The 26,506-nt window shown below is 41.5% G+C and overlaps 1 protein-coding gene across 4 annotated transcripts in view; it reads right to left on the bottom strand.

The window, feature by feature from the left end:
• The window catches only part of LOC126251358 (puromycin-sensitive aminopeptidase), a 142,136-nt gene that overhangs the window by 26,380 nt on the left and 89,250 nt on the right, over positions 1 to 26,506 (bottom strand). For all 4 annotated transcript variants that reach the window (XM_049951736.1, XM_049951734.1, XM_049951737.1 and 1 more), the window contains exon 10: positions 17,183 to 17,402. In XM_049951736.1, coding sequence (XP_049807693.1) covers positions 17,183 to 17,402 — 220 coding nt within the window. The remainder of the gene's footprint in view (positions 1 to 17,182; positions 17,403 to 26,506) is intronic.

Genomic DNA, 26,506 nt, shown 5'->3' with positions numbered 1-26,506 from the left:
GGCAGAGGGGGCGGGGGCCATGGGGGAGGATGATTTGGAAGGGAGGGATTTGGGAGGCGGAGGCAGAGACCCCGGATGGGGGGAGGAGGCGGAGGGGGGACAGGATAGGGGTGAGGATACCGCGGAAGGAGTGGACACAACTGAGGCAAACGAAGTGGTCAATGGCACGGGATGGAGGCGGTCATACTTCTTCCTGGCCTCAGAATAAGAGAGCCGATCCAAAGTTTTGAGTTCTTGTATCTTCTTCTCCTTCTGATATGCGGGGCAGTCTGAGGATCTAGGCGAGTGGATGCCAGGACAATTAACACACCGAGGTGGTGGGGTGCATGTATGTTCCTCACGAAGAGGACGCCCACAATCGCCACAAAGGGGCTCAGCCTCACACCGTGACGACATGTGCCCAAAGCGCAAACACCGAAAACAGCGCGGGACGTAAGGTCGCACGTCGCACCGGTAGCACATCACCTTTACCTTCTCCGGGAGAACGTCCCCTCGAAGGCGAGGATAAAGGCCCCGGTGTCGATGCGACGGTCTTTGGGGCCGCACTGGAATCGCCGGACGAAATGCACGCCTCGGCGCTCCAGGTTGGCCCTGAGCTCCTCATCATATTGCAGCAGGAGGTCCCGATGAAAAATAACCCCCTGCGTCCTATTTAGTGCCAGATGCGGGACAATGGACACTGGGATGTCCCCTAGGCGGTCGCACGCCTGGAGTGCCGCCGACTGCGTGGCGGAGGTGGTCTTTATAAGAACGGACCCCGAACGCATCTTACTGAGAGCCTCGATATCCCCGAAGATGTCCTCAATGTGCTGAACAAAGAACATGGGCTTGGAGGTGGCGAACGTCCCCCCATCGGTTTGAGAACAGACCAAATAGCGGGGGAAGTACTTCGCCCCAAGCCGGCGGGCCTGTCCCTCCTCCCAGGGAGTGGCCAAGGGGGAAAGGGCAGGAGAACCAGAACTAGAAACAGTACCTTTCCTTTTGAAAGACTCGGCCGCAGAGCGACCTGATACGTGTTGACGTTTCATCTGCGAAACATCCGCCCCGATACCACCCACTCCGACCAGGGGCTCTCCCCACAGGTGCCACCCAGCCTCAGCAAGGGCCACCTGGCAGGATGACAGTTGCCGGGAGTCCTGATGCCCCAAGGAGACGGACATCTACTCCTTGGCCGACGTGGGGAGGGTGCAGCTCAGGTATCGGCAGTACGATCCCTGTGTGGTCAGGGGGCTACAACCTAGAGGGTACATGACGACCCCACCACAACAGGCTGGCTACCGTGCTGGATTCCTGGTGCCATGGAAAGTCCATCATGATCGTAGGTGCAGATGGGGACGCACTATGGGCGTAACGTGTACAACCCATCAGGCGATGAGGCCTAATTTGAGGAATAATGGGTACGGTTACAACGCCGGTACAATGCTGAGTGCCAAGGTCTTAGTGCACTGAGGACCAGTGGTACACCACGTAAGGCATCCTTCCCCAAAAGGCTCGTACTTCTGTAGAATTTTGAAAAATGGAGGTCAAACCCCAAGGGGGACCATCACATGGAAGGCCGAAACGGTGGAAACCCCTTGTAGTCGCCTCTTACGACAGGCAGGAATACCGCGGGCCTATTCTAACCCCCGAACCCACAGGGGAGGGGGGGTGGGGGGTGGGGTGGGGGGTTGTAGGGTGATCAAGAAGAATAGTCCAATTAAGTTTTGTGAGCTTCTCTTGGGAATGAAGATTTGTGTGAGGCCTTGCACTGTCATGGAGCAGAAGCTTGTTAGCATTTTTGGGGCAACAAACAGAAGATGTCGTTTCTTCAGTTTTCTGGAGGTAGCACAACACACTTCCAAGTAGACCATTGCACCATGTGGGAGGGCATCAAACACAATAACCCCTGCAGAATCCCAGAAGACCATCGCCATGATTTTGTAGCTGAGGGTGTGGATTGGAGCATTTCCTTAAGAAGAGAGGCACTGTGACACCACTCCATGGGTTGGTGTTTTGTTTACAGTTCGAAGTGTGAATCCATGTTTCATCATCTATGACAGTGTTCAAAAAATTTTTTCGCATTTATCTCTTAATGCGCAAGAAATTCCACACAGATGGTACTTAGTTGCTCTTTATCGTTTTCTGTTAGGTGGTGAGAGAACGCAGCAAGTACATATCTTTGATTACCCAAACTGGTGGGTGAATATGTCGGCACTACCAACAGAGACGTCAAATGGCTCTGAGCACAATGGGACTTAACAGCTGTGGTCATCAGTCCCCTAGAACTTAGAACTACTTAAACCTAACTAACCTAACGACATCACACACATCCATGCCCGAGGCAGGATTCGAACCTGCGACCGTAGCAGTCCCGCAGTTCTGAACTGCGCGCCTAGAACCGCGAGACCACCGCGGCCGGCAACAGAGATGTCCAGTGGTGCAGCAAGGTGTTTGTTTTTGATCCGATTATCACCTCGAATGGGTGTGTCCGCACATTCCAATAGTGCAGGATTCACAGTTGTGTGGAACTGTCCGGCATGTGCGCGATCAGACATGTTTGCCAGACCTTGATGCATTATGACTGATGCCTTGCTCAACAACTCACTATTCTTCTTCAGGTCTCTATAGAAGTTCTGCAAGCACCTATGAATATTTGCGATGCTCTGGTGTTCCAACAAAAGAAACTCAATGACAGCTCTATGCTTGGAACGCACCTCTGTTACAGATGCCTTTTTGAATGCTACATATAGTGCCACCACCAATCTGAATTCATGGAACTAACGGGCTGAAACAGAAATATTCCCAAGATGTCCCACAACAAATTCCATATTTTTTTCAACTCAAATTGTCCAAGGAAAAAAGTGTGTTGCATTACTTAATGAATGCTCCTTGTATTTTCCTTCATGTGACATTCTCCCTCACTATTATCATAATTTTGTCTCCAAATGCTTTTATAATGCTTTCTGCCCCTCTTTTCATTTACATTCAGTGTGTGTTGTTTTTTCTACAATGGCTAATTTTATTCAGTAACGGTTCTTTCTTGCTCCAAATGTAGTAGTACTCTTGTTCTGTCACTTCATTTTTTCAGTCATGATACTATTATTGATATTATGAATTGATGTACCATCACAAAAGGAGCATTTGTATTTCTTCTACGCATCTGTATTATATTTACAAACTATTAAGTACTTGTTACTTTGTTAGCAGTTTTTCCATTTATCTTGAGATAGGAAGACAGAGCTTTCATCTGATGCAGAGTACCAGGAAAATAAGACTTAAAGGTGAACTGTGAGCAATACTACAAATTCTTCCCAGTCATAAAAAACAGTAAAAATCACACATTGCATACTAAAAATACAAAATTCCAATAATGGGGCAAAGAAAATTTTGGGCATTACTATGCATGAGAAAATTCAGCAATAGTTTTTCTGCTCCCCTATGACAGGAACTGAGAGAGCCGAAGTTAGATTATATTTGTCTGAAGCAGATAATGTCATCAAAAAATCTGTCAACTGAGACCAAACTTAAAGTCTATAGCACAGAGGTAGTACCATTATTATTATATGGGACAGCAACACAAGAACAACATGTTGAACTTTCAACAGAAAATCATAATAAAGATCTTTTGGAGCAATCTGCAAAAGAGAACACCTGGAGATGTAGAAACAGGAACTGTACACCTGATGAAACAACTGAACATTATGCAGAAAATGAAAATGTGGAGAATAAGTCTGGCACAGCACGTTACCAGGAGGCCAGAGGCTTGCCAGTCCAGAACTGCACTTAATGGGAAAACATGATGGAAATCGTCCAATTGGGGGGGGGGGGGGGGGGGCAAGGAATGTATGGGGTAGGGGGGACTGCAGAAGGACCTCCGGCAGTTGGGTGTCAATGAGAACTGGATCCAAAGTGCACAAGATCACCACCTATGGAGGAACATTATAAGGCCTGTGCATGATCTTTAGGGTCCGTGATCGCCAATGTGTGTGTGTGTGTGTGTGTGTGTGTGTGTGTGTGTGTGTGTGTGTGCGTGTGTGCGTGTGTGCGTGTGCGTGTGCGCGCGCATGCATGTACTGCATGCTCCACCATTAGGAATCAGTTTTCCCAAATCATCTGTTAAAGAGAATAATAGTTTCAAGTCAACTGTGTTTCTACCTTCCATTGGTGATCTCGCTTCAAAGATAGTCTGGATCCTCAAGGAACACTGTCAAAGTGGTCTCCCACCCTCCTATGAAGGCTACAACCCCACTTATTTCTCTTGAAGATGACCTGTTGCTTCAAAATTGACAGCATAGGCCACCTGGGGGATAGTAGATGTACTGATAATGGTTCCAACATCATCCACCAATAGATAGCATAATGGCATAGCTACCATAACATCATCTGTGTCTACACTTTAACAGGCAATGCTTACATTGCAGAAGACTTACTAAGTTGCAAATGTGTGGAGCAAACAGGAAACCATGCCACAGAGATGCATTTGTGCTTCCTGCAGTAACCTGAGTGAGTTTGAAAGGGGTCAAATTGCAGCTTTCCAAGTGGCGATACTTAACAGACACACTAATTTGTGATGGGATAGTATCCTAGCATGTAATGATAACATTACAAGTAACTGGTAATGTTGGTAGCACCATTTAAATCCTTAAGTGAGAGAATGGCTATAAATTTAATATTGGGGTTTATGCCCATCAACAGCACAACCATTATAGATGAAGCATACTAAGTTTTGGGGAAGGATGGAGAAGGAAATCAGTTTGACCTTTCAGAGGAAACATTTTCTGTACACAGTTTGGGGAAATCATGAAAAATCTGAATCTAGATGGCCAGATGGTGATGTGAACTGCTGTCTTCCCCAAGTCCAGTGTCTTATCATTTGGCTCAGTAGAGAAAATTCCTACGATTTAATACATTGGACAACTAACATGTAAGATATTGCAAATGGATTTACAGTAATCCCACTATTCCTGCAGTCTAAACATTATTTGTGGGTTATGTGCTATCGATAGCTACGATGCCACGGCGTAGGTGCAAGTTCATAGGTTGGCACTATGACACCGACAACAGGGCCCTCTAGCAGGTGCTTTCAGCTCTATGAGTGCCGCTGCAGATTCTACCCATTTTGATCAAGAGGAGACGGCCAGGGCACTACGCTTCATATAGAGACTTTGCACTACTTACGACGGGTCTAAGACTTCGCACCTACATGCTCATCATTGCAAAGTTATGTAACCATTTATTAACTTGGTTTTTGCCTATAATAAACATCTATAATTTTACATGCAGTACCAAAGTGTTTTACCCCTCCTGCTCCTACTCGCTTTAGTCATTTGGCCAACCTTTCAGTTTTCAGGAGCAGACCCAAGCGCCGCCTTCCAGGTGCGATACAAAAGGTTGTACTCTTACTGCAGCCTTTTTCACGTACAGAATGGAAGTCAGAGTTCTTTTATAACTGCTCAAAGAGAAAACAATCAGCTTCAGTCATAGTTTACTAATTGAATGCAAATTAGATTGACTTGTTCTGTTGTGAAGTCATCAAATGACTGCATTTAACACTATATTATGTTGTTATGTTCAATCAGTCTTCAACTGATGCACTTCACAATTTTCTTAAGAACATTATCTGCACTACTTATGTTTCCAAATACAATGACCAGACAGATTCAACCCTGCACTACACATATGTGGGTTGGTGCAAAACTCATAAAACAAACTGTTTAATTTATGGTAGCAATTAGACAGTGACAGTTCTTTGCTAAATTCAGCTGTATTAGTGTATAATTTGTTCTGTTTCTGGCACCTACAGCTAGAGAGCTCTCTCTTCTTGTATAAACACACAGTCAAGTCTCCAGAGGTAAAGCCAAATTAGTACTACTGGTGTATAATCTATAAGCCAAACAAACTGAGAGCGACTCAAACAATCTTCCTATGAATGGGACAGGAAATGTCAAAATAAAAAAGACATCTTTGCCTGATGTGGCAGTTAGGATTATTGTAACTGCAATAATTGTCATAAAGGTGTCCAAAATGGCATTTCTTGTAGCACATATTATTTTTATGCTGCGTTTCTTCTAACGGTTGTCAAATAATTATATTCAGCTTTCTTCACACCATTTCCCCTCTTTTGTTTACTATCTAGTTTCAGAAATATAATGTGTATTTGAGCACAATGCATCTCACAATTGACACTTCAGAAGTCCTATTAATAAAATTTTGCTAATATCCAGGAGTACCATTCAAAACACTCATTTTTGTATCAAAGCTCAATTTCATTAATGTTTCCCTACTTCTTATGTAATACATACTAGTTGTAAGCGTTTGTTATATACATACTGCATCCTTCAAAAATTACTACAGAAAAAATAAAGCTATCTGCATTGTTAAGTATGAATGTATGATTACACACATGTGAAAAGCCTGGCGTAATAAAACAGGAGAAACTTACAGGTTTGCATTTTAAAAAAGTCTTTAATAGATGACTCTTTCCTCCATTAGCCATCTTTCATGCCGCAATATCACTCCACTTACTCAAACAGATGATATCAGCTGGCATTCATTCCTCCTGATCACTACTGTACTGTAGTGCTGCCTCGATCATCTTGAACCCTTCTAAATGTAGGTTGAGATATCTCCTGTCATTTAAATTTGCCTCCAACTCTTGTGTTACTTCCCTCTTCTTCACCATTTCCACAACACCACTGTCAGTTAGTTCATCAACTTCATTATTTGCCATTCATTCTGTGCATCCTCTTCATCAACATCCTCACAACCCAGTGCATTTGTCAGCAATTAAATAATATCATCATTTCTGTCTTTGACTCCAGTTTCACATGTGGGTTCAAAGATAAAACGTCACCTTCATGGTCCAAGAATTTTCCACAACCTTACATTATTACAAGTGATATGTTCAGGGTCTGTTCCAGACTTCAGCTAACCACCTTCTGACATCCACCAAATCAGTTCTCTTCAGAATGGTTACACAGTCTTCATTATTATCGACTGCTAATACCAACAAACTGAGGAAATGGCAGCAATACTACTACTTTCACATTTCGAGGATGCTCTGGTCCACTGGCTGACAAAGAGCAGTCTCATTTGCTGGTGAAAACAATGCCTTGATATCAACATTTGTGAGTTAGTTATTGGTAGGACGCTAAGGCACATTATCAATAAGCAGCAGAGCATTCCTCAGTAAACTGTCATCTTTCAAATATTTATCTACAGCTGGTACAAATTCATTTTGGAACCAAGTTTCTAAAGATTTCTGAGTCCATCCACGTTTTCTTTTGATGAGTGTAAGGTAGAGACAATGATTCCAAATTTTTCAGATTTTTGAAAGCTCTAGGTTTCTGTTATCTCCCTATTAATGAAAGCCTAAGCTTGTGGTTGCCAGCTGCATTACTGCAAACCAATATAAGAACTCATTCCTAACTTTTCTTGTATCCACATGCCACAAGCTCCCATTTTTGAAGCAAACATTTTCGTAAGGAGCATTTTGTAATTCAAACCACTCTCATCAAAACTGTACAACTCTCCATGAGAAATTCCCTCCTCATCAATTAACTTCTAAAGATAGTCTTTAAACAATGGCAGAATTTTTTAGCAGATAAAGATTTGTCTACTAATGGTAATCTGGTGAATACTAATTTTTTTCCCCATCGATCTAACCATTGGTCACTGGCAGTAAATTCCGAATCTTCCCTTCTTATATGCTGCTGAAATTGCAATGGTATTTCCCACATATTGGCTCAGTAATGGGCACACATTTCCCTCTCGCACATTCATGCCACAGAAATAAATCTTCCTCAGTTTTTTCATGCTTACCTTTCAATATAGTATTCCTTACTATTATTCCACTTCTGCTAGCTGGGGAAGCACACCACTTTTCAACTTCATCTACATCTACTTTTACATGATTAATACGTAAGTCGCAATTTAGTGCCTTGCAGGTGGTTTATCGAGTCACCTACAAGCTATTTCTCTACTGTTCCATGCTCTAACAGCGTGCATGAGAAATGAACACTTAAATCTTCTGTGCCAGCTCAGATTTCTCTTATTTCATTATGATTCTTTTTCCATATGTAGGTGAGTGCCAATAAAACAGTTTTGCATTCAGAAAAGAAATTTGGTGACTGAAATTTCATGAAAATGACCCTGTCACAGTGAAAAACACCTTTGTTTTAATGATGGTCACCCCCAATTCATCGATCATATCTATGGCACTCTCCCCTCTTTTCCAGTGATAAAACAAAATGAGCTACTCTTCTTTGAACTTTTTTTTATGTCCTCTGTCAATCATATCTGATGCACATCCCACACCCCACAGCAATGCTCTAGAAGAGAATGGGCAAGTGCAGTGTAGGCTGTCTATTAGTAGTTGCATGCCAATAAATCACAATCTCATCTCTGGTTTGCTTTCCTCACAACATTATCTATGCGACTATTCCAATTTAAGTTATTCATAATTATAATCCGTAAGTATTTAGCTGAATTCAAAACCTTTAGATTTGTGCGATTTATCAAGTAACCGAAATTGAGCAGATTTCTTTTGGTACTCATGTGTATGACTTGCACTTTCTATTATTCAGAGCCAATTGCCACTTTTCAGACCACACAGATACCTTGTCTAAATCATTTTGCATTTGGTTTTAACCATCTGATGACAAGGTGGTAAATCACAGCACCCCCTACAAGAGGGCTGCTCAAATTTTAACACTTCACTGGGGAATGCCAGATAATACTTCTGTTTTACTCGATGACTTTCTGTCAATTACTACAAAACATGATCTTTCTGATAGGAAATTACGAATCCAGTCACGGAACTGTGACTATGGTCCACAGACATGCAACGTGATTAGAAGTCACTTGTGAGAAACAATGTCAAAAGCCTTCTGGAAACCTAAAAATATGGAATCAATTTGATATTCCTGGTCGACAGCACTTATTACTTTGTGTTTCTAAATCACTGTTGGCTATCTGTCAATAACTTTTTTTCTTCAAGTTGATTCATAATGTTCCAACACAGTATTTGTTCCAAAATCTCACTGCAAATCGACATTTGTGATATAGGTCTGTAAGTCAGCAGATTACTCCTATTTTTCTTCTTCTGGAGTATTGGTGCAACCTGTGCAACTCTCCAGTCTTTAAAGTACATACCTTTTGAGGGAGGGAGCAATCATATGTGATTGCTCAGTATGCAGCAATTGTTTCAACATATTCTGAAAGGAATGTAACTGGTATACAATCTGAACTGGAGGCCTTGCCTTTATTAAGTGATTTAAGCTACTGCATGGCACCGACAGTACCTACATCTAAGCTATTCATTTCTCGATTGTAACTTTGGAATACTTATTTCGTGTTTTCTGGTGGAGGAATTTTGAAAAACTGTGTTTTGAACCTCTGCTTTAATGGCACTGGCATCAGTAACATTACCGTTACTATCACACAGACAACATATTGATTGCATCTTGCTGATGGTGTATTTTACATACGATCAGAATCTCTCTGGATTTTGAGACAGAGCATAGTTGTAGAAACTATTAAAAGCACCTCATATTTAAGATAGCACTAAGTTTTGAGCCTCCATATAACTTCACCAATCTAGGGGATTTTGCACTCCTTTATATTTGGCACACTTTCTTCATTGCTTCTGCAACAATGTTTTGACCTTTTTTTTGTGTACCATGAGGAATCAGAACCATCTCTAATTAATTTATTTATTTGAAATATCTCTCTCAATTGCATCGATACTATTCTTTGAATTTAAAAACCACATCTGGTCTATGCTTACATAGTCAAAGTGGAAGAATCACAGCACCGCCTACAAGAGGGCTGCTCAAATTTTAACACTTCACTGGGGAATGACAGATAATACTTCTGTTTTACTCGATGACTAGGATGGCGTCAAGACAATTTTTATCCGTGGTCGCTTATCCCTGTATCCATCATGATGTTCCATATTTGGTCAAGATCATTTGTTGCCAACAGGTCAAGTATGTTTTCACAACTATTTACACTTCAAGTGCACTCTAAACTAACTGGGCAAAATAATTTTCTGAGAATGCCTTCAGTACGATTTCAAATAGTGGAAAATCCAGGATGGTATGTAACAATATTTTGGGAAGGAAAGTCACTACTCACCATATAGCGGAGTTGCTGAGTTGCAGATAAGCACAACAAAAAGACTCTCACAATTAAAGCTTTCGGCCATTGGCCTTATTTGAAATGGGACTGATTTCTTCTTTGAACGGTTCAGCAACTGTACCATCTGAGTCCAGGGTCAATAAAAGGAACCAATTCTTAATTTAATTTATTCCAGTTCTGCTGGATTCGTCTTCCACTCTCCAACAGTGCATTTTCCCACCCCAACTACGAAGCAATAGCTTTGGCTGCAGCCCCAAAATCCAGTCACATTACAGCATGTAATCTGATGAGCCACAACATTATGACCACCTAGTTAATAGCTTATTTGCCCATTTTTGCAATGATGTACATCACTGATTATTTATATCTGGGACCCGACAGTTTGCTGATAGGTTTGTGGAGGCATGTGGCATCAGATTTCAATGCACGGGTCTTTTAATTTGCGTAAATAATGGGTCGTTGATTTGTGTACATGATGATAGCGCCTGATAGTGACCCAGATGGGTTTCATAGGATTTACATCACGTGAATTTTGTCGCTGATACGTCAATATGTGTTCACTATAATACCCCTCAAACCACTGAAGCATGCTTCTGGCTCAAAGACACAGATAACTATACTGCTGAAAGATGACATCACCAATGGGGAAGACATCCAACATGAAGGGAGGCAGATGGTTCGTAGATGTCACTGTGTCATTGGTTACATCTACATCGATACTCTGCAAATTACATTTAAGCGCCTGGCAGAGGGTTCATCAAACCACTTTCACAATTCTCTATTATTCCAATCTCGTATAGCACGTGGAAAAAACGAACACTTATATCTTTTCGTATGAGCCCTGATTTCCCTTATTTTATTATGATGATCATTTCCCCCTATGTAGGTCAGTGTCAATAAAATATTTTCACATTTGGAGCAGAAAGTTGGTGATTGAAATTTCATGAGAAGATTCCACCGCAGCAAAAAATGCCTTTGTTTTAATGATGGGTGTTTGGTTTAAAGGGGGGGGGGGGGGGGAGATACGGACTAAACTGCGAAGTCATTGGTCCCTTGTTCCCAATAGAACAATTACCAAAGAGAAAGAAGAAAAAAAGAAGATGTACGATACAATAACAGGAGAAAGGAAGAACCAGAAGAATGACAGAAGGACAACAAATATTACAATGGACAAAACAGGACAAGAAAACCACAGAGACGCAAGAAACAGCGAGAAGAGATCAAAAACAAGAAATCAGATTCCCATGGCTGGCTAACCAAGTGAATAAAAAAGGAAAGCCAGCCACTCTACAACACATTAAAACCTCCACCCTAAAAGTCCTAGGGTGGAGGACACAGAGGGGGCAAAGGACATGCGCTAAAACTCAAATCAAATGATAAAACTCACCCTCACAACTAAAATGTAAAAATAAAGCTGCTGTTAGCCATTGTCGCCCAACACTGAGGGTAGGGTGCTGGGAAAGTTAAAAGTCCACCGCCATGGCCAGTCCAGCAAGAGGTGGACAACTATTATTTGGGAGCCACAGCGACACTGAGGTGGGTCTTCCCGATGGAGGAGGTAATCATGTGTGAGCCACATATGGCCAATGCGGAGCCGACAAAGGACAACTGATTTCCCTGCAAGAAGCCTGCAGGGAAGACTTCCACACATTCGCAGTCTCCTTAATAACACGCAGTTTGTTGTGCACACTCTTATGCCACTACGTCTCAAAAACCTTGCGGTGCAAGACAGAACGCAGGTCAGTTTCAGATGCCCATCTCCAGGAGTGGTTTCTGCGTAGCCTGTTTGGCCAATCTGTCAGCAAGTTCGTTGCCTGGGATTCTGACGTGTCCTGGGGTCCACACAAACACCACTGAGTGACTGGACCGTTCCAGGGCAGATATGGACTCCTGGATGTTCGCAACCGAAGGATGGCAAGGGTAGCACTGATCAACAGCTCGTAAGCTGCTCAGGGAGTCAGAACGGAGAAGAAACGACTCACCAGAACAGAAATGGATGTACTGAAATGCACGAGATATGGCCACAGCTCTGCAGTGAGTACACTGCAGCCAGCAGGGAAGGAATGCTGTTCAATATGGTCTATGTGGACATAGGCAAAGCCAACATTACCACCAGCCATTGGGCTGTCGGTGTAAACAACTTCAGAGCCCTGGAAAACTTCAAGAATCGAGAGGAAGTGACAGCGGAGAGTGGCAGGGTTAATGGAGTTCTTAGGACCATGCAAAATGTCCAGACAAAGCTTCGGATGAGGTGTACACCATCGAGGTGTACTTGAATGGACCTCAAGTAGAGGTGGTAAAGAGAATGACTCCAGTTCGAAGAGAAGGGATTGCACACGAACTGCAATTGTGAGCCCTGACCTGGGCCACTGATGTGGGAGATGAACTGCTGCGGGTGGGAAAAGGAGACTGTAATTCGGATCTCAGGAGAACTACGAATGTATGCATACATGGCGAGCAGTTGTGCATGCTTAACCTTCAATGGAGGGACTCTGGCCTCCACCAGGACACTGGTCACTGAACTCATTCTAAAAGCTCCCGTCACTAGGCAAATGCCACAGTGTTGCACTGGGTCGAGTAAACGCGATGCTGAGGGCACCACTTAACCGTAAACTAGACTCCCTTGGTTTGGGGGGGGTCTTCTTTCTGGATTTCTCTCGCTGCTCCTTGGGTTGCTGTGGCTGGGAGGGCATCACTGATTCCATCTTGGGGATGGAGGATGATCGTGAAGCTCTACGATCATCTTGGGGATGGAGGATGATCGTGAAGCTCTACGATCAACTGCTTTTGGGCACTTCAGCCACTGGCGGGTGTCATCTTTACCACTAGCAGAAACCTGGGAAGGGAGCGACCTGTTCTCTTCCTAGTGAGAGGAGCCGAAGAAGACTTGTGTGTCTCCAGCTGAGAAGTGGAGACTGGCATCCCTGATGGTTGGGAGGACAGTGCTCCCGAGGTAAGTGGTGCAGGAGCAGCAGGGAGGGAAGTGCTCCCCCAACATTAAGGGGGCAGGTGTAATATTGGCGTGACCTGTGCAACTTTCCAGGCTTTTGGTATGTATCTTTTGTTGAGCAAATGGTTGTATATGATCATTAAGTATGGAGCTATTGCATCAGCATACTCTCAAAGTAACCTAGATGGTATACAGTCTGGACCAGAAGACTTGCTTTTATTAAGTGATTTAAGTTGCTTCACTACTCTGAGGATATTTACTTCGACATTACTCACGTTGGAATATTTATTTCATCTCTTTTTTTGAAGGCATTTCGGAACCCTGTGTTTAGTAACTCTGCTCTGGCAGCACTGTGATATGTACTATGTGGTCTTCGATAGTATCTCCATTGCTATTGCACAGAGAAGGCCGCTAGCATACTTCACATATGATCAGAATCTCTCTAAATTTTCTGCCAGGTTTTGAGACAAAGTTTCACTGTGGAAACTACTGTAAGCATCTCACACTGAAGTCTACGTTAAATTTCGAGCTTCTGTAAAAGATCGCCAATCTTGGGGATTTTAAATTTGGCATATTTGTTTCGTTGTTTTTGCAAACAGTGTTCTTACCAGTTTTGTGTACCAAGGAGGATAAGTTCTGTCGTTTGTTAATTTATTTGGTATAAATCTCTCAATTACTGTCGATATTATTTCTTTTAATTCAAGCTACATTTGGTCTACGCTTATATCGTTAATTTTGAAAGAGTGGAAATTGTCTCTCAGGAAGGCTTCATGTGAATTTTTATCTGCTTTTTTGAATAATTATATTTTTCATATATTTTTGGAAGATTTGGGGGGTTACAATATTCAATCTCGCTACGACAACCCTGTGTTCACTAATCCCTGTATCTGTTTTGATGCTCATTAACTCAGGATTACTTGTTGTTAAGAGATCAAGTGTGTTTTCAAAACCATTTACTATTAAAGTGGAGTAATGAACAAACAGCTCAAAATAATTTTCAGAGAATGTGTTTAACACAATTTCGGATGATGTTTTATGCGTACCTCTGGAATTAAACATCTATTTTGCGAAGATATTGAGGATAAATTAAAGTGGCCACCAACTATAACCGTATGAGTTGGCTATGTGTTTGAAATCAAACTCTAGTTTTCTTTGATCCTTTCAGCAATTCTATTGTCTGAATTGGGAGGTCGGTAAAAGGATCCAATTATTACTTTATTCCAGATGCCAAGAATGATCTTTGCCCATACTCATACTAACTCACAGGAACTATCTACTTCAATTTTACGACAAGATAAACTACTTGTAACAATAACAAACATGCCATTGCCAACCACGTTCAGCCTATCCTTTTGGAACACCGTTAGGTTCTTTGCAAAAATTTTGGCTGAGCTTATCTCCGGTTTTAGCCAGCTTTCAGTGCCTGTAATGATTTGAGCACCAGTGCTTCCTACTAGCGCCTGGAGCTCTGGAAGTTTCCCAACACAGCTATAACAATTTACAACAGTTATACCGATGGTTCCTGATCTACATTCTTCCTGTGTTTGGCCTTCACCCTTTGTGACTGAAGCCCTTTGTGTGTTCTCCCATGAACCTCTAACCTAAAAAACTGCCCAGTGCACAGCACACAGCCCCTGTTACCCGTGTAGCTGCTTCCTGTGTATAGTGGTCTCCTGACCTGGTCAGCGGCAACCACAGTTTGGCGCAAGTCAAGGAATCTGCAGCCTACATGGTCGCAGAACTGCCCGAGCCTCTGTTTCAGACCGTCCACTTGCCTCTGTACCAGAGGTCTGCATTCAGTCCTGTCGACTATGCTGTAAATGGTCAGCACTACTTTCATCTTGCAAGCAAGACTGACAGCCTTTACCACTTCTGTTAGCTGCTTGAAACCAGATATAATCTCTTCTGATTCAAAGTGACACACAGCATTGGTACTGACGTGAGCCACCACCTGCAGCTGGCTGCCCCTGTGCTCTTCATGGCATCTGGGAGGACCCGTTCCATGTCTGGAATGACTCCACCCAGTATGCACACGGAGTGCACATTGGCTTTGTAACTACCACACATCCCACGCAAATGCAGGAGAATGTCTCCCATACCGTAACACTGCTTCCACCAGCCAGCATCCATGGCCCACTCCACATTTCGTGCCACCGTTCACCTCAATGACAGTGTCTGTGGAGATGACCATTGACCTAGTGTATCAAAAATGTGATGCACCTTAAGAGCCAACATGTTTCCATTTATTGAAGATCGAATCCCAATGGTCCCATGCCTAATGTTATTTTAACTGATGATGTCATTGGGTCAACAAAAGAACACATAAGAGTGGTATGCTGCAGAGCTCCATGTTCAACAATGTACAATAATCGGTGTGCTCTGAAACACTGGTGCATGCACCAACACTGTGATCTTTTGGCAGAGGTGCTACAGACCATCATCTATCCTACTTTACAGAACAGACAAATCTCCGAACGACATGTTCTTTGTGCCTAGTGGTAATTTCACTGTCCTCCTCCCTCTATCCGTAGATGCTCAGGACAGTAGCACATTAACATTTGACCACTTTCACCATTTTCAAGATACTCGTTCACAAGCTCTGCGTAATAAAAATCTGCCCTTTGTCAAAGCCACTTTGGATTTTCCCCATTTGCAGCCCATATCTTCACTAAGATGAACCCCATCCACGTCTACTCCACTTTAATACTTTGTTACCATGTCACATGGTTGCAAAGCCACCAGGCGGCATCCGTTGCGGTGAGCAGTGGCCCTAATGTTTTGGATTATCAGTGTGGTTATAACGCAAAGGACTGCACAAAATAACACTTATACTTTAAATGTCTGATGTGGAACTGAAGTAACAAAGACACAGAGCTGCTCTCTACATATGTCGATTATAGTTTCTGGTTTGTGGTCCTGTTAATTTACTCAATATTAACAATGCAGTACGTATTGTAGAATTGTGCCTCCAGATATGCTACAAGCACAAAATATGCATAAAACATATTGAAAGGCCGTACAGCATTGTAGCCTGCAGCTGCCTGCTAAAGCTTTGGAAAGGGCTGCTATGTTCAATAAATTAATCCTTATTTTATCATGGAGAAGTATTATTATGGTCTTAATGAAGTAGGCTGGATTAAGTAGGCCAAATGATATGGAAGTCGGATAGTCACAAGCTGGATAGTTGAGTGTGTGCTGTGCAATGAAGAAATGTAATCCCATACAATGATTTTTCTGATGCCCTTTCCACAGCTCTCTTATGATTACTTCATTTGCAAAGAATTAGGTGAACTACCTACAACATACTCATCATGTAATTACTTTGCAACTGTCTGGTTCGACCCATAACCATTTGGCTAATCGTGATGCACACAACTGCTTTGAGTTGGGGAAATGAATAACTATATTTTAGTTTGACAGCCCCTATAATTAGACTGGTCACACCATATGAGGCAGTAATGTTTCAATATGCAGTGGATGTCATGCAAAACATTCATTGTGCAACCATGGAAACCTAACTTGGGAAACAAAACCACTTAAAGTGATCAGGAAGCCAAAGGTTAGTTTGACCACCATAGTGGGTTTACTGGACATGGTCCTATTGGATGTTTTACACTGACTTTTGAACTAGCTGAAACAACCACTTATAGACGGAGCAACAGTTTAATATCGACTCCAAACCACAGTGCAATTTAACATTTCACATATTAACAAGTCACTATCAGAGGTTGAGAAAGTGTTAAAGTGGCAAAAAATCCTTTAACTGACTGGAATCAAACCCAGAAGCTTTGGATTTGTAGCCTGGCACTTGCCCCCTAAGCCATTTGTTTCACATAAGAACATGATTTTAAGTAGAATGAGATCAGAATCTTATCTCTATGATGATAACATTGTTTAGAAAAGCAACTATAACGTATCCTAAGTCTCTTATGTTTTGATTGTCGATACGGTCATACTGTGAACGAACAAACAATATAAAAATAACAACACTTAGCAATATTTCTCAGAATTTCTGTACTGAATATAAATGAGGCATAGCATCTAGTTAAGCACCCTCACAAAGTGAATAACAGCAATATAAGCCAATAATAAAATTATTATTTTTTTACTTACTTTCATTTTCTTTAGGATCCCAACCAAGCCTCTGACCAACCCTGGCCATTAACTTGCGTCCATATGCCTTGAAAAGATCTTCATAATCTGTGTGAGAAAGTAGGATTGACAATTTGCTTAAGCAATTGCTGATGCTAGACCATACAGTGTAATTGTCTTCATCACTGAATGCTTCCATTAGCTTCAAAACTTCTATTGTTGGAGTCTGTCCAGCTTGAACCTGTTGAGAAGCAAAGTATTGAACTCAATAAAAGTAGCTGATGGTCCATTTGTTTTAATGTATGCACTTCTGGACTAAAGAATGTAATGAAAAACATATATTCACTGTCACAACTGTAAGAACAAATATAAATTAATGATGTCAAACCCAATTACTCTGTTCACAAAACAAATTTCAAAATTACTGATTATTAAGACTACTTAATTATAGCCTGATTACAATTGTTAACTGAAAGTTCACAACTTGGAACAAATTTCTCTCAATCACAGCAAACTGTCCACATTCCACCAAAACATATCACTTTGTGGGGATGTAAAACCACTGGCTCTAACCCTCCACCCTACCACAGCAAGAACAGCTCTATCTTTGCCAGATCAGTTCTCTGTAGTACATGCTCTATGTTACATGTTTTGTATATACGGTGCGAGAATAAAAGTATTCACAGTAAGTGACGGGAGTGCAAGTGATTATTTATCATTGTAATTACCATGTCCACTCCCCACTACCTATAACTTCATTTGCTGTGTTAGAATAGTGTTTAACAGCTATAATGCTGAACTGTACCCACTGCTATTTGACTGTGAGCAATAATGTATGCTGTACATGTAGGCAGTCTGCTGCCTGTCGGAGTCTTAACCAATGGGGAAGTGACAGCCACTGTGGGAATGCTGTATTAGCATGTGCCAGATGCCATCCAACAGATTGTTGTCAGACTACAGTTCATTACTCGCTTGTTCAAGTGTACACAATCAAATGTTTTATAAAGATGGTATGTAATATTAACCAATGGGGAATCCAAAATGGGAAACAATACGCAATTGTCTCTAAGGAAAAACTGTAAAATCTACATTAAAAAAGAGTGCAAGTGGTAGCAATAATCCAAGTTAGTGAACTTATTGTAAACCTTGTGCTGCATGTTCACTAGGTGCAACATACAAATGCACAAAAACCAGCACAGCAACGAAGTAAAGATAGCTGCCCACTAGCAACTTGCACCTGGCACAAATAACTTTCTCTTATTACGTTTTTGCATAATGAATGTACAGGGTGTTTCAAAAATGACCGGTATATTTGAAACGGCAATAAAAACTAAACGAGCAGCGATAGAAATACACTGTTTGTTGCAATATGCTTGGGACAACAGTACATTCTCAGGCCGACAAACTTTCGAAATTACAGTAGTTACAATTTTCAACAACAGATGGCGCTGCAAGTGATGCGAAAGATATAGAAGACAACGCAGTCTGTGGGTGCGCCATTCTGTACGTCGTCTTTCTGCTGTAAGCGTGTGCTGTTCACAACGTGCAAGTGTGCTGTAGACAACATGGTTTATTCCTTAGAACAGAGGATTTTTCTGGTGTTGGAATTCCACCGCCTAGAACACAGTGTTGTTGCAACAAGACGAAGTTTTCAACGGAGGTTTAATGTAACCAAAGGACCGAAAAGCGATACAATAAAGGATCTGTTTAAAAAATTTCAACGGACTGGGAACGTGACGGATGAACGTGCTGGAAAGGTAGGGCGACCGCGTACGGCAACCACAGAGGGCAACGCGCAGCTAGTGCAGCAGGTGATCCAACAGCGGCCTCGGGTTTCCGTTAGCCGTGTTGCAGCTGCGGTCCAAATGACGCCAATGTCCACGTATCGTCTCATGCGCCAGAGTTTACACCTCTATCCATACAAAATTCAAACGCGGCAATCCCTCAGCGCCGCTACCATTGCTGCACGAGAGACATTCGCTAACGATATAGTGCACAGGATTGATGACGGCGATATGCATGTTGGCAGCATTTGGTTTACTGACGAAGCTTATTTTTACCTGGACGGCGTCGTCAATAAACAGAACTGGCGCATATGGGGAACCGAAAAGCCCCATGTTGCAGTCCCATTGTCCCTGCATCCTCAAAAAGTACTGGTCTGGGCCGCCATTTCTTCCAAAGGAATCATTGGCCCATTTTTCAGATCCGAAACGATTACTGCATCACGCTATCTGGACATTCTTCGTGAATTTGTGGCGGTACAAACTGCCTTAGACGACACTGCGAACACCTCGTGGTTTATGCAAGATGGTGCCTGGCCACATCGCACGGCCGACGTCTTTAATTTCCTGAATGAATATTTCGATGATCGTGTGATTGCTTTGGGCTATCCGAAACATACAGCAGGCGGCGTGGATTGGCCTCCCTATTCGCCAGACATGAACCCCTGTGACTTCTTTCTGTGGGGACACTTGAAAGACCAGGTGTACCGCCAGAATCCAGAAACAATTGAACAGCTGAAGCAGTACATCTCATCTGCATGTGAAGCCATTCCGCCAGACACGTTGTCAAAGGTTTCGGGTAATTTCATTCAGAGACTACGCCATATTATTGCTACGCATGGTGGATATGTGGAAAATATCGTACTATAGAGTTTCCCAGACCGCAGCACCATCTGTTGTTGAAAATTGTAACTACTGTAATTTCGACAGTTTGTCTGCCTGAAAATGTACTGTTGTCCCAAGCATATTGCAACAAACAGTGTATTTCTATCGCTGCTCGTTTAGTTTTTATTGCCGTTTCAAATATACCGGTCATTTTTGAAACACCCTGTATTAAATCTACAGAATTTCATCACAGAAGGTGAGTCCAATATGGTAGTGCACTTCTGTCACAGTAACGAGTCTTTGAATAGAGTTGGAAGTTTACTAGTTGTTTGGCACACAGCTAATGTCCGGTTTCACACCAGGCAAATCTTGTGACTCCAGGCAGCACTACAGCCATTCTGATGGAAAAACTTGCAAATGACACTGGATGACAGTGGGTAACTATAACCACTGGCTACAGTTTGGGGAAAGAGGAGGGAGAGAGGAGGAGGGTGAAAGGGGGAGGAAGAGGGTGAACGAGGGGGTGAAAGGGGGAGGAAGAGGGTGAACGAGGGGGTGAAAGGGGGAGGAAGAGGGTGAACGAGGGGGTGAAAGGGGGAGGAAGAGGGTGAACGAGGGGGTGAAAGGGGGAGGAAGAGGGTGAACGAGGGGGTGAAAGGGGGAGGAAGAGGGTGAACGAGGGGGTGAAAGGGGGAGGAAGAGGGTGAACGAGGGGGTGAAGAGGGGATGAGGAGGAGGAGGAGGAAGAGGAGGAGGAGGAGGAAGGGGCAGTAAAATAAGTAGTAACCTACCACTCATATGAAGTGGCCCTCAGCACATCTCACAGCTTGTGCAGTAACCAGTAATGGCCTGCTGAGATTTCCTTAATGTGAAACACGCAAAAAAATGTTTCCCCGAGCAAACTAATATATTTCACTTCTTCTTGAAATAAGATACATTATTTTTCTCTCATAAAAGTTGGCAACCCCAGTCACGGTTCATGTACAATGAAAAGGCTGAAAAAGACTGTAGGTGAAACTACTCTAACCTGGAGAGTGAGTGAATAGCACTAACATAGTTGACGTGGCTGCAGACGGTAATTTCATCTGGTTAGTGTTGGTGGGAAGAATCCAGATGGCATAGGCAGAGAAACAGCAACCAGTATGACACATGTTGGGCAACATACGCCGCAAGTAGATAGTCCAAGTGTCTCACGGCTACAGTTTGTTAGATGTTATGCCCATGTAGAAAGCAGCACATTTGTTGTAGCTTAGTTTGTAGAATCACATGTTTGCTTTCACAGGTAGCCCTGCCTTTGACAGGGTAGGAGGTGCTTGTTGCAGGACTGGTGTAGCTGGTAGTATGTATGTGACAGGTCTGGCATCTACATCTATTGCAGGAATATGAGTGAGGAGCAAAGGGGTAGAGCATGGATAGACAACGATACTGCATACACTGGATGGAGAGCAGAATACCATTGTGGGACATGTGGGGAGCATAATGAGGAGGATATTTCTCATTTCAGGGCACAGCAAGAGGTAGTTGAAACTCTGGCAGAGAATGTGATTCAGTTTCTCCAGTCCTGGGTGGCACTGAGACAAGACAAAGGTGCTCCCCTTTGTGGCTGGATAGTGGGTATGTGAGTGGATGATGTGAGACTGGAGTGACAAGGCACAGGGTATCTGGTTCCAGAAAAGGTTGCAAGGGTAATTTGGGTCTGTAAAGGTATCAGTGAGACCTCTCTGCATATTTGAAGATGGACAGCTTGTCACTAAAGATGCAATGACCATGGATGGCTAGGCTGTGTGAAAAGGACTTCTCAGTGTGGAATGAGTGGCAGCTGTCTAAGTGGAGGTATTGATGGTGGTTGGTAGATTTGATGCAGATGGAGGCACTGATGTATCCATTGCCGAGGTGGAAACTTGTTGGGCTGTGGAGGACCAGATGAAGTGAATGAGGAGAAGGTCCTGAGGTTCTGGAAGAATGCGGATTAGGGTGCCCCCACCCTTGGTACAAAGCATAGAGGTGTCATCAATGAATCTGAAGCAGAAGAGGGGTTTGGGGTTCCAGGTTGTTACAAAGGATTCCTCTAGATTGCCCACAGCCATGAACCTGTCCTCTAAAACTTTATTTATTGTGCAGCAATGAACCCAACAAGTTAGTTGATTTTTAGTGCAGTTTTATTCCAATCTGCAAGAGTTTGACATTTGTACTTTTGAATTTATTAAAGTGAAGTGCTATAATCCACAAAAAATATTGTGTTCGTCATTTGGTGGAGAGCATGGAGGAGTTCTTATAAGCAAAAAGTTTCAGGCACTGTAACTACAGCAAACAAATTATTGTCACCCCATTGCCAGCTTAGCAATCAAAACTCAAGTAACAGCTACAGAAGTTTCTTCACAATTCCACTGAAGTTTGTAACATCTTCCTTAATTTGTCTCATCAAGTAAAATGCTAAATAGCTGATTTTAGTTGCATTCGTAGGACCATTTGTATGTGACCATTACAACACGCACAATAAAACAGGATTTTTGGTGCCTAGGAAAGATTCCTCAAGACTTTTTATCAACAGATTGTTGTAGAACAGTGCCCTTGAAGTACCCCTGGCTGTGCTGCAGACTGTTTTTGCAGGTGATACCAGTGCCACATAACATGAATCATTGAGCTGCCAATTCAAGCAGGGCAAATTGACGCTGATGATGTGGAAACAAGACAGTTAGGTTTTTAACACCCATACTAGAATTTCTGATGAAACAAGTGTGATTAAAAATGTACCATAGTTGTTAATCTCTCTCTCTCTCTCTCTCTCTCTCTCTCTCTCTCTCTCTCTCTCTCACACTCACTCACTCACTCACTCACTCACACACAACTGAAATCATTTTTAATGTCAGTCCTAAAACTTACAATATTCCATGACATGATATAATACAGTTTGACAGAAAAATGTGGCCAATTTGACACAAAAATGTGGCTGAGTGATCACTGGAGTAAAGGTCAGCCATTCTGCAACACATTAACACCTTCATAAAAGCATAGGGTGGATTCTTGACACTAAGCAAAATTTTACCACACTAGCCAGAACCTAAAATAAAGAGAATGCCCTCACTTAAATTGAACAGGTCACAGCAGAAACGGGATAATTCAAGAAAATTGGCAAAATTAATCAAGAGCATCATAGCTTTCTTTCACAATATGTGCACATTTCTAAGCAGGAATGGAACAAATCTGTTTATCTGAAATGTAGAGCAGACTACTGCAGGAAACCCGGTGATTTCACAAATGGTATAAGTCAGCGACTGGCCTCTTTTCTGCATTAAAGTAACCAAAGGGCGTGCACACAATGGTCAATAAAGTGAGTTCCAGGAAAATGGAGGATAAATTGGATGTAATACAAAATTTACAGGAAAAGATTGTTTCATTAGCAGTAAATTATAAGCGTAATGAAAGTGATTATTGCAGAAACATTATCAAGAACAATAAATTAAAGATATACACCATGTCAACTAGGTTGGAAAGACTGTACCAAGCCATAAGATAGGATAATCATTCGGGCTAGTACTAAACTCGCTGTTAAGAAAGGATTGCACCCTACACTGGCATACAATTCATCAGTGGTTACGACCATCATTTTTTTTTATATACTAAAATGGTGTAAGGGAATACTAACACACATTTGAGACACTAAATTATTCACTTACAAAGACTAACAGATCTCGAACAAATAAAATTAAGATGATCAAGGTCAGAGAGTGAAATCTTAAGGAAATGTCATTAACAGTGACAATACAAAGGCAGAAATTAGTAAGACAGCATTTGTTTGTCTGTATGGTCTAGGTAAGAACCAAGTTAAGCAGTTGTATAATTTGCTCTATCACGGAGAATCCCTGAAAGACTAAGGGGATTGAATGCAAACTGGAATGCCGTACCATGAGAAAAAATACATCTGATGCAGGAGGTTCACTTTGTAATATTTACTTTAAGACTTAAAATAGCTCTCTATTAACCAATAATACTGGGTACGCAAAGCAAATATGTCTTGTTTCTTCAATGTTAAGCTATTTCATCTTACCCTAACTTTGGTTAAACTTGATTCTGCTGTTAATTGGTTTACATAGATACTTTATATCATGTTCCATTTTATTGTAATGTATGATTTTATTATACTGGAAATTAGCAACACAGATTCTATTACGCAGTGCCTTACATTTCTTTCTATGGGAAAAACAAGATTTACGGGCTACAAAGTAGTGCGAAATTTAGGGTATGTCATTTGCAGACTTTATATCATTCTAATTCAGACTTTTTCCAACAATACCTGCTGAAAATACATGTGTTTCGATACATTCTTATAGCAGGACAGATACTCCATTGCAGATAGGAGATAGGTCGAGATTCGATTAAAGAATATTCTGGAAACATGTTTGATACATAAGGCTTGAAACATGCGCAATTGAACTTTTTGTCTGGCATGGTCAAATTTGGAGATAAGTGATCTGTTGTGTTAAAGCTGTGGATTTAGAAAAACCCCAGTAGTCAAGATTGCAAATTTGATTTTATTGATTACTAGTTTTGGCTTACCTACAAGCCATCTTCAGATCTGTAACATAGAAAATTATATCTAAGAAGTACAAAACTTGAATTGTTAATATGCAAGTTCTATCACAAAATACATACCTTAACAAAATACACTGGTTAGTGTACAACTGCCAAATAGTAGGAAAGTTGATCACAATTTGTGAGAACATGTACAATCTAATGTGACAATGATGTAAATTACCCTAAAAACATATTTAAATCATGAAAATAATAATATAGCACAGTGTAATGTCTCTTGCAGCGGTCTCTCCGCGATATTTTCAGAAATTTTATAAATTATATAACTCAGTACATATCTCGAAATATCTGTTCTTATCTTACCGATTACCAATGCAAAGTAGTTTCAAGCCCAATTATTCCTTGGAGCGTCCATTTACTCCATGGAATAGCTTCTCTGCTATCTATGTTTTCTCTTATGAAAAGAAAGGGGACTTCTTGCCGATTAGTCGTGAAAGAAGGATGTATATGTATGTATTGTTGAGCTAGTCGCCATCTTGATGAGATTCTGTATGAGAAGGAATTTGATACATGAACTAAAACTAAAGTAAGTGTGTTCGCCTATTATTTAACGGATTATTATTTTTGACAGTGTCTGCTTACTACGCTGTGTTGCACGGGATCAGGGGGGAACGTCTGATTTACACTGGACGAACCTGCCGTTTTGTATGCTCAAGATATCCAGTTACTTCAAATTACAAATGTTTCCAGGAGATCGACTGACAATTTTCGTTGCACCGAGACTTCGAAATTGCTTCACTGCCTTATGGAATTTAAGTTAAGCTTAATTTAATCAGGATAGAACAGTATTGAACTGTGTGAATGTGATAAGCCTGCTTTGTCAATGAAAATTCCCTTAATATACGCATGTTTTTACTATCCTGATCAGTGAAGCTAAATCAGGCCGGTGTGAGAGAGGTTTTTAAATTTTAGATCCCACACAAAAAGATATTAAAACTCCTTACCCTCTCCCTTAAAACCCACATCCTTTCGTCTTTCCCTCTCCTTCCCTCTTTCCTGATGAGGCAACAGTTTGTTGCGAAAGCTTGAATTTTGTGTGTATGTTTGTGTTTGTTTGTTTGTTTGTCTATCGACCTGCCAGCACTTTCGTTCGGTAAGTCACATCATCTGTGTTTTTAGATATATTTTTCCCACGTGGAATGTTTCCCTCTATTATGTCTATAATGTAGGTTTTTTATATCGATAAATCCCCTTCCTCCTTCCTTTCTGCTTAATGTGAATCTTTCTGTTGCTGAATGTATGTGATGTATTCTATATTTGTGGCATTGTGAACGTGTAAGTGTATTGAGTGCTTCTAGGTCTGTGTTACTCCATTTCACTACTCCAAATGAGTGGGTCAATATTGGTATAGCATAAGTATTTATAGCTTTTGTCTTGTTTCTTGCTGTCAATTCTGTTTTCAGTATTTTTGTTAGTCTTTGTCTATATTTTTCTTTTAGTTCTTTAATATTTGTATTATCTATTCCTATTTTTTGTCGGTATCCTAGGTATTTATAGGCATCTGTTTTTTCCATCGCTTCTATGGAGTCACTGTGGTTATCCAATATGTAATCTTCTTGTTTAGTGTGTTTTCCCTTGACTATGCTATTTTTCTTACATTTGTCTGTTCCAAAAGCCATATTTATATCATTGCTGAATACTTCTGTTATCTTTTGTAATTGGTTGAGTTGTTGATTTGTTGCTGCCAGTAGTTTTAGATCATCCATGTATAGCAAATGTGTGATTTTGTGTGGGTATGTTCCAGTAATATTGTATCCATAATTTGTATTATTTAGCATGTTGGATAGTGGGTTCAGAGCAAGGCAGAACCAGAAAGGACTTAATGAGTCTCCTTGGTATATTCCACGCTTAATCTGTATTGGTTGGGATGTGATATTATTTGAATTTGTTTGGATATTAAGTGTGGTTTTCCAATTTTTCATTACTATATTTAGGAACTGTATCAATTTAGGATCTACTTTGTATATTTCCAATATCTATAGTAACCATGAGTGGGGTACGCTATCAAAAGCTTTTTGGTAATCAATGTATGCGTAGTGTAGCGATCTTTGTTTAGTTTTAGCTTGATATGTCACCTCTGCATCTATTATCAGTTGCTCTTTACATCCTCGTGCTCCTTTGCAACAGCATTTTTGTTCTTCATTTA

Source organism: Schistocerca nitens, chromosome 4 (genome assembly GCF_023898315.1).
Source record: "Schistocerca nitens isolate TAMUIC-IGC-003100 chromosome 4, iqSchNite1.1, whole genome shotgun sequence".
Taxonomy (NCBI): Eukaryota; Metazoa; Arthropoda; class Insecta; order Orthoptera; family Acrididae; genus Schistocerca; species Schistocerca nitens.
Note: the sequence above shows the minus strand (reverse complement) of the source record. Positions and strands in the feature narration are given on the sequence as shown.